Consider the following 8494-nt stretch of genomic DNA (forward strand, 5'->3'; position numbering starts at 1 on the left):
TTCCATAGAGAACGAAAAGATTTTGAGTTTTTCGTATACGTCAAAATTCTCCTTTATTTTAATTTGAACTTCATCATTTTATTATGCGAAACTTTTAATCCTAGTTTTTATAATAAACATCGAACCACGTCGTTATTTTATTTTGAACTTCTAGTTTTTTTAAAAACGAGAAAATTATTTTGAAACTTTAGTTTTTCCTTTTTTTATTTGAATTTTTCATTTTATTATTTTGTAACGAGAAAACATCCAAGTTTTTTTAACCTTCGAACTTCTCTTTCTTTTACATTGAACTTCTTAGAAAAATATGGTTTTAAATAAGCCAACAATTTTGCAGGTTTTTATATTTGAACTTCATGGCTTTTTGACCTTCTCGGTTATTTCAAATTGATCTTCTAGCATTTTCAAATTTGAACTTCCATGTTTTTTTGACCTTCTCGGATATTTCAAATTTTCTATTTTTTTTTTGAAAATCTATTTTTATATTTTTTTGAACTACTCTGTTATTTGAGTTGGCCTTCTCTCTTATTTTTTAGAAATGAGGAAAATCTAACTTTTAAATAAATTGGTTATTTTTTTTGAAACAAGAAAAATCGAAAATTTTAATGAGAATCGAACTACTCTGTTATTTTTAATTTCACCTTCTTGGTTTTATCGTTTAGAAATAGGGAAAATCTATTTCTTTATATAGACATCGAACTAATGTGTTATTTAAATTTGAAGTTCTTAGTTTTGTATTTTATAGACGAAAAATTGGATTACTATTGAATTTACTTTTTCACATTGTAAATTGTTTCCATATGTTTCAACCAAAAATATCTAAGCTTCTGCATTTAAACTAGTCATATGAGAAAACGCCGAAAATAACACAATCATCTTTTCCCATGATTTTGTGAACTTTACTATTGTTTTATTTTTTAGTGAACTTTACTGTTGTTTTATTTTCTATCTTTTTAGTACAAATTGAACTGCACAAGTTTCCCATGGTGAACTTCTGTATTTTTAATAAACACAACAAATTTCTATAAACAATGTTTTTATACAAATACCCAACAGTTGATAAAAGTCATTTTTTTGGGGCTCACACAGCAACTCACGCCCACACAACAGAAACTAAACTGCTCCAATGCGTGCGCCACGAGATTCTCAGGGAGCGACGACGGGAGCCCGCACGGGGGACCTCTGTTGATGTGATTGTGGGAGGCACAGACTACATCGACCGGAGAAGGGATTTCCTGCAGGGCGGCCTTCGGCACAGGCGCTGGGGGCAACTGCGATGGTGGCAGCAGAGGTAGGGGATGGGACGGGGGGGTGATGCAGCAGTAGGGACACAGGGCTCGCCGGTTGACAAGATCGTCGAAGTTGTGCTCGGGGGATGGAGGAGGGAACAAGAGGGAGCAGGGCGTCATCGGCGCGGCGTGGTCGAGAACGGAGGAGCTCGCCCGAGCAGCACCACCTCCCACGCGTGAGAAACGACGGATCCAGCTCGATGGGCTCGGCAGCAGCCGCAGGCCAACCCGCCGGCGACGGATATTCACATACCCACACACATTGGGGAAGTAAAGACGCATGTAATCCATGATTTCATTCTTTGTCTTGTCGATGTTTATCTTCATTGGGCTGCAAATTCAAATAATATCAGTGAGATGACAATAAACTGTAACTCTAGACTAAACCAGCACCTTACTACTTTCAAATCCAAGAAAAACTTGGCAAGAAACTTACATTTTGTCTGTCATACTGTCATTTATGTCTTGGATTCTCTGGCGCAGACTTTTGTCATTAACAAACAGGCTGTTTGCAGAATCCCTCAAAGTGTTGATTGATGTATTAAGATGATCTATAGCTTCAGGTGCTTCGCACCCTTTCTCTGCAGTGATAGTCGCTAGCTGGGCTTCTCGGAAAGACAAGAAAAGGGCAGCATGTTCCAAGGTGATATCATGGGCTACCTGTATGTATTTCCTCAAGTACAACTCAAGCTCCCCCCCACTGGGCATCTTGCATCAGAGAGTCCGCTCTGGACGGAGGAGCTCACCCGAGCAGCTCCACTGCGACGGCTGGGCGCAGTCCGCGGCGACCACAACGCCCGCGGAGGTCATCCCTGGACCGGTCCGGTCGGGATCCTGCCGGATCCATGCACGCCGGCGCTCACGGAGGGCGGCAGTTGCCGCGGCGGCGGGCGGGATGGTGGCGGCGTGATGTTGATGGTGAAGGGGTCACGCTGGGCGGTGGAGACGGCTACGCGCAGGGTGCTGGCGGGGTCCGGGGCGGCGCCGGCGAGTTGGGATTGGGGGTTTCCTGGGGCGGCGGCGCCTTGCATTGCCGGGGCAGCGGCAGCGGCGGGCGGGGTCACCGATATATTGAACTAAAAAATCCCACCCCCACCCTGCCGACTAACCCCCATCTTACCTTCTCCTGGTCGGCGCCGCCCGCCCACCACCTCCTCCCCAGCTCCCGGCGCCGTCCGCCACCCACCTGCCCCCGGCTTCCGGCGCCGCCCGCCGCCACCTCCCCACAGCTCCCGGCTCCGCCCGCCCCCCACCTCCACCCCGCATCCCGGCGCCGCCCCCTGCTTCCACCCAACGCCGGCGCCGCCCCTGCTTCCACTCGCCGCCGCCGCCGCCATCACTCCGCGCTTCCCCCCGCCCCCACTTCCTCCCTCGCTCCCGGCGCCGCCCCCTGCTTCCACCCAACGCAGGCGCCGCTCCTGCTTCCACCCGCCACCGGCGCCGCCCTCACTCCCCGCTTCCCCCCGCCATCGGCGTGCCTCCCTGCTTCCAAGCGCCACCGTTGCCACTCTGCATCCAGCCGTCGCCGTCGGGAGCCACCAATCGCCGCGACCAGCCGTCCCTACCACCGTCTTGGCGACCCTCCCCCACCCCCGCAACGGACCGTCGCATCCGCGTTGCTGCATCCCGCGGCCACTGCGCGCCGTCCAACTCGGCAGTCCAACTGCTTGCTTCATGCTCGGTCGCTCAAGGAGCTGCGTGAAGGTCACCCCGCGCTCCACCTTCCGGACACGCGACCCCGTCGCCGTGCTCCTGCAGCCACCTCCGGGGCGGTGCGCCCGGCCTCCTCTCTCCTCCTGCCACCTCCTAGCGCCGCGCCGAGCACACCCCGGGCTGCCTCTTCCTCTTGCTTACTCCCGCACGAGGCACGCTGCGCCGAGCACGCACCCGGCCGCCCCCCACCTCCGGTAAATCGACACACTCAGTTCAGTTTGTTTTTTCAATTCAGTTCAATTCTAAAAAAAAGTTCTCTCCATCCCTGTAGCTTGCGTGAACTTATAGCTGAGACTCGATGAACTCTGTCCATTTCGACTCTTGAACTGATAGCTGATGATTTTATGAACTAGTAAAAATGTTTTTGTTTCATCTTTGACTCTTGTTCTCTGTTCTTTCTCTCTCAAAATTACATGCATGTGCAGATGCTACTTGCTGATTGCTACTTGACACAACCATTTTTGTCTTGATTTTGCATTTGTATGACACGAATTTTCTATGAGAAAAAACAAGGACAAACAGAAAACAAAAATTAGTACCTTTGTGCTTGCTAGGTGTTTGTTTATGTCTCTTAAGAACCAAACAAAACTAGTAACATCCCTATATAGGGTCGTGAGTATGCTTTTAAGTTAGTTGATATGTCTCTAGGACAAAAATGAAAAAAAGCATCCTTTTCAGTGCACCTTCGTATGCATTTTCAGTTCATTTTACAGGTCAAGGACAAGTAAATTTAGTGGCATTGCTAAAATCACAGAATAGTTGGTGCGTGTGCAGAAATATCGTCGGTGCAAGTTTCAAAATTCTGTAACTTTAGATATATCACCTAAATATGTAATGATTTGCAGCGAGTTTCTTCAAAATTCTGTAAAGTTCAGATATATCACTTAAATATCATCAGTGCAAGTTTCAAAATTCTGTAAGTTTAGATATGTCGTAAAGAAAAATCGATGAGTCACCATCTACTTCATATTCATGTTCTCTGCAGCACAAGTAGCAATGGGACTGACTGGAGTGATCCCTGAACCATTTTATTAAAGGCCATGGTTTCCAACAATGCTAATGCTACTAGAAAGGAGCTAGAGGCCATGAATCCTCTTGGCTTCTCCAATTAGCATGTTTGGCCAGTCCTGAAGCGCCTCCTCAAGCTCTGCGACGATAACTGGGCGCCCATCGAGGACGAGAGCTACCGCATCCTTATTGACACCATACTGGGTGGCAAAAGCAATGAACCAATACCTACCACTACCCGTCATGTAAAAAATGCTACTTTCGTTTGTTTGGTAGCCTTCCTTAATTATCACTTGATGCTCAGCCTTTCCAAATTGCAGTTTTCACATCAGGTGACGTGCCAAAAAGAGTCCAAGGCTCACAACCCAACGCGGGGTCAGACCAGATGACCAACACCTCTCCTGCTCAGTATGACAAGGATGTCAGTGATAATGAAAACCTCCCTCTCAGCAGAGCGGCGGAGTGCATACTTGCCATCTACATTTCAGAGCCCCATCAGTTCAGTGATCTCTCTCCCGGTAAGTTCGTGTATTGCTATCTCGAGTGTTCAGAAAGTGTAGAATGGATGATTTATCTCGCCTATGCAGCTCACAAATCATATGCTCTGCACAAAAAAAAAAAGAAACAAACACTATGCGTAGGAGTTCATGATGTAATTTATCATCAGTTCGTAAAGTAAGCACAAATACAGTTTCATGTGTGTTATAGAAAAACAACAGTTTCATGCGATGAGCCCGTCCCCAGCACCGCCAGCCTCCTGTCCTTCCCTCCCGCTTCCACATGCACCCACCGCCGCCACGACCACGTCTCCACCCTCCCCACGCCCGCCACCGCTGTGACCACCCCTCCCCCTCACGATTTATCGTTGATATCGCTGTATTCGTGCTTGTTACGTGAGTTGCCTGATGGAAGTTCTGCAACTGTCAGTCCAGATGGAAGAAGGATATCCGTCCAAAGTGTGAGTTTTGCGACGTCGACGTGCAAATTCTACAATTTATCCGTCCAGATGGGAGAAGGAGATCAGTCCAACCGACGCATCTGAAGCGACATATGCAGAGCCATTTGCCCGAGGTATCGGAATAATTCTATATTTTTTGTGTTCATTGGATTTCCGGATTGTTAGCGCAAGTGATGCGTTCTGTTTTTGCCTGTTCAGTCCAAGTGGGAGAACAAAAGTAAGCACTGTCTGCTTAGAAGTTGTGTTTGAAACCCATTTTTAATAGTGAAACAAGTAAATCACTCAGCTGCCACCGAACTGACGCCCCCTTCTCCGAGGAACCACCGCCGTCGGTACTTGCTTCCTGCGCCCCGCCGCCGCCCAGGGACCCAACGCGCTGCCGCTCCTCTGATTCTGCTCCCCGGCTCTGCTTGCAATTCTTCCGCCGACACCAATGTTCAGCACCCCAACCTTCCTTTTTCTCTCGATCTCACTTTGTTGCTGCTCTGCATGAAGCAAAACAAACGTGTTTTATAGGATTTGCTATATATGCGTACACCTTTGTAGGTTTTTTCTGCTCAAGTTTTGCTAGCAAAACAAGATTTGTCACAGTTCAATATAAATAGTGAGTTCAGTTAGCTGATGGGAAATAAATCAACTATATGTGTGCACACTGCACTAGCAATTCCATAGAAAAAAATCCAGCAGTTTGCTAAACAAAAAATTCACACACATGGCTCTGGAAAATCATTGATCAGGTAAAGTTCAGTTCAGACCACACTAACTGGGAAAATTATAGATAATATTTGCAATGTCCTAAATTCTCCCACTCTCTGGAAACAAAGTAGCAGAAAAGGATGTAAAAAGGTGTAAAATTCAATTCATCTGCATGCATAAGTCCGAAGATTGTCGTAGAGCGAGTTCAAGTGTGGCTTCGTGAAAAGGTGTGGGTTTCTATTAGTAATTTGGCAGAAGCTGTACTTGATTTTGTGGAGCTTTATTGAAAAATTATGTTTGTGGACATGTACTGTTGTTTGATATCACAAATAGGAGCACAAAACCAGAGGAGCAACTTGAGCTGATGCTGCCACTACTTTTCACTTGTGCCTTGATTCTGCTTAATTCAATCTTGTGCTTATTCTGTGCACAAATTAATGCTCTATAGGTGCTTGTCAAAATGCATATGAGAACCATATATTTTTCCGTTTTTTTTTGGTATAACGGTGCAAAAATGAATTAGCTTTTTTAGAGCTACAGGTCATAATGCCTGAAATTCTTATATGATTGCATCAGTTCAGACTCGAGGATACAATAAGTTCGGAGTTCAAGTTTCAAAATTCCGCAAGTTTGGATATATCATCTAGATAAGTTCAACGAAAAATTCTGCAAGTTTGGTGCGTGTGCTGTTACAAATCTAAATTCATATACAATCCATCTAGAAGGGAATATTTGGTAAGTACAATTTTATACCCGAAACAGAAAGTGTAACATAGGGGAGGGAATGAAGTGAAGCTTGGTCTCAATTGATTTGAGACATGCATTTTTTTAGTATCAGCACCTCGGCTACCCATTCAAGTAATCACAAAGACCATCATGGATGACGACGGGCCTACAGCAGCTATGGTTTTAGTCAACTGTTTCAAAAATGCGCAGTACTACTTTGTATGCTTCACTCTTTGTCGTGGGAAGGTGACTAAAGCTCCATATTGCAATTTCACTAGACTATCCGGATTTCATTTAGTGTTCAAAATTAAATACTTTCTTGTCCAGTCATACTAGTACTGATGAATATCAAGTTGACGTTGTGCTTGGCCATAGGCCTGCCCTTTCTCTCTCCCTTTGGTTCGAGGAGCAGCAACTGCTGGCCTGCAGTGCCGCCATCTGAAGAAACAGGGGAGATGGCCATACTTCCCTTATGGTAATTATGCAGGTGCGGAACCTTCCGAGCGCACGGCAACCTCGTCCATCCAAGTTGAGCACTGGGCGCCGTCCGAGTAGAGCACCGCGCCTCGTCCAAGTTCCCATCTAATGTTGAATAATATACCGCTGAGTGCTATTGGCGGTCAGTTACTTCTTCCTTTCATGCTGCACATGTGAACTGAAAATTGTAGAAAAGAGAATTTAGTATGTTTTGGAGAGCTTAATTTCCCAAGTGGCAAATTTGATCTGTACCAGTAAGTACATGATTGATATTTTAGAATATGTGTGGTTCCAGTAAGTACATGAGTACTATTTAGCATGTTTGATTGCTTCTGAATAATGAAAATGTGCGTGTACTGATGCATTTCAAAAATTGTGATGTGTGTTCTCAGGAAAAAACATTTTCACGTTATTGGTGCCGCTGGATAACTGTCATAGTTTGTCGCCAGCAAAGTCCTTGAACTTGGCTTATACCAGTAGTAGAACTTACTGGTTCTCCGTGACATAAAATTGAAAACAGACAAAAAATTCTCAAGTAATGTAATCTGTAGCAAAACACACGATTTTTTTTATCGAAATGTTGCACAAGTAGTGTTCCATTTATCTTTCTCTCATGCCTGCCATTTTGATTTTATAGGAATTGAGGCTTCGCCAAGGAACAAGACTTGTAACTAGCGCAAAGGAGACTATGTCGAGAGGTGGCACTACTAGACTTGCTGATGTGTAGTTATGGCATAAAAAAGATGAAAAAAATGGTATCTTGTATGATTCCATAAGGTGCACGTAGCAAATCTTCCCATGTGGATCAGTACAACTTATGTATGGCCTTGAGTTCACAAATCTTATAGTAATCTTTGTAGTACTCTTCGTAACACTTCGTAAAGCAAGAGTGGCCCTTTTTTGTGAGCAACAATTCAAACGAATCTGTTGTATCAGTTCTTATGATAGATAGAAGAAAGTTCACTAGCCAAAAGGTTAGAGAAAAGCAAGAGTGGCCCTTTTTTGTGAGCAACAATTCAAACAAATCTGCTGTATCAGTTCTTATGATAGATAGAAGAAAGTTCACTAGCCAAAAGGTTAGAGAAGTCTACCTTATAATTTGCAATCTTAAAGATAATGATTGGTTTGAATTAAAAAAGGTTTGCATTAAAAACAATGATTAGATCAAATTAAAAACAATGATCAGTTCGAATTAAAAAATTCTTAATTAAAAACAATGATCAATTTGAATTAGCATGTTTGATTGCTTATAAAAACTGAAAATGTCAGCGTGTACTGATGCATTTCAAAATTGTGCTGTGTGTTTCAAGGAAAAAAACATTTTTCAGGTTTTTGGTGCCCAAGTGTTATTGATTTGTGAGAGCTAAACAAATTTCCTATTCAAGTGGAAGCTCCCAGTATATGATGGATGTGGGAGTCATTTTTGTGTTTTTAAGTGCTCGTTGAAAATTTATGTTCCTAGTAGTTTATGTATTATTGTGCGAGGAGTTCATGTGTTACTGCCCAGTAAGTAAACTATTAATGACTCGCAAGTGATGAAAAAATTGGGCAGTAAATTGATGAAAACAAATATCATTTAGTTCAACGATATAAACCATGCAAGTTCAGGGACGATAATATAGTAAACCAT

The 8494-nt window shown here is 44.1% G+C and overlaps 1 protein-coding gene across 11 annotated transcripts; it reads left to right on the forward strand.

Annotated features, from left to right (window-relative positions):
- Window positions 1-1820: 1820 nt before the first annotated feature.
- LOC123143823 (vegetative cell wall protein gp1) lies at window positions 1821-7951 on the forward strand. Of its 11 annotated transcripts, none has more exons than XM_044562822.1 (6): window positions 1821-3193; window positions 3985-4252; window positions 4328-4525; window positions 4940-7006; window positions 7257-7399; window positions 7502-7950. In XM_044562822.1, exons 1-2 carry the CDS (start codon window positions 2132-2134, stop codon window positions 3991-3993), a joined length of 1071 nt encoding a protein of 356 aa, XP_044418757.1. In that variant the 5' UTR covers window positions 1821-2131; the 3' UTR covers window positions 3994-4252; window positions 4328-4525; window positions 4940-7006; window positions 7257-7399; window positions 7502-7950. The 11 variants fall into 11 exon arrangements, with proteins under 11 accessions (XP_044418757.1, XP_044418759.1, XP_044418758.1 ...); XM_044562824.1 differs by lacking the exon at window positions 7257-7399 and having other exon boundaries at window positions 4940-5078; window positions 5283-7006; window positions 7502-7948; XM_044562823.1 differs by having other exon boundaries at window positions 4940-5078; window positions 6763-7399; window positions 7502-7947.
- The last annotated feature ends 543 nt before the right edge of the window (window positions 7952-8494 follow it).

Source organism: Triticum aestivum, chromosome 6D, assembly GCF_018294505.1.
Source record: "Triticum aestivum cultivar Chinese Spring chromosome 6D, IWGSC CS RefSeq v2.1, whole genome shotgun sequence".
NCBI lineage: Eukaryota > Viridiplantae > Streptophyta > Magnoliopsida > Poales > Poaceae > Triticum > Triticum aestivum.

What these genes read in the sequence shown, in the direction of transcription:
- LOC123143823 (XM_044562820.1), top strand. Translation starts at nt 2,132, where the DNA reads ATGCACGCCGGCGCTCACGGAGGGCGGCAGTTGCCGCGGCGGCGGGCG.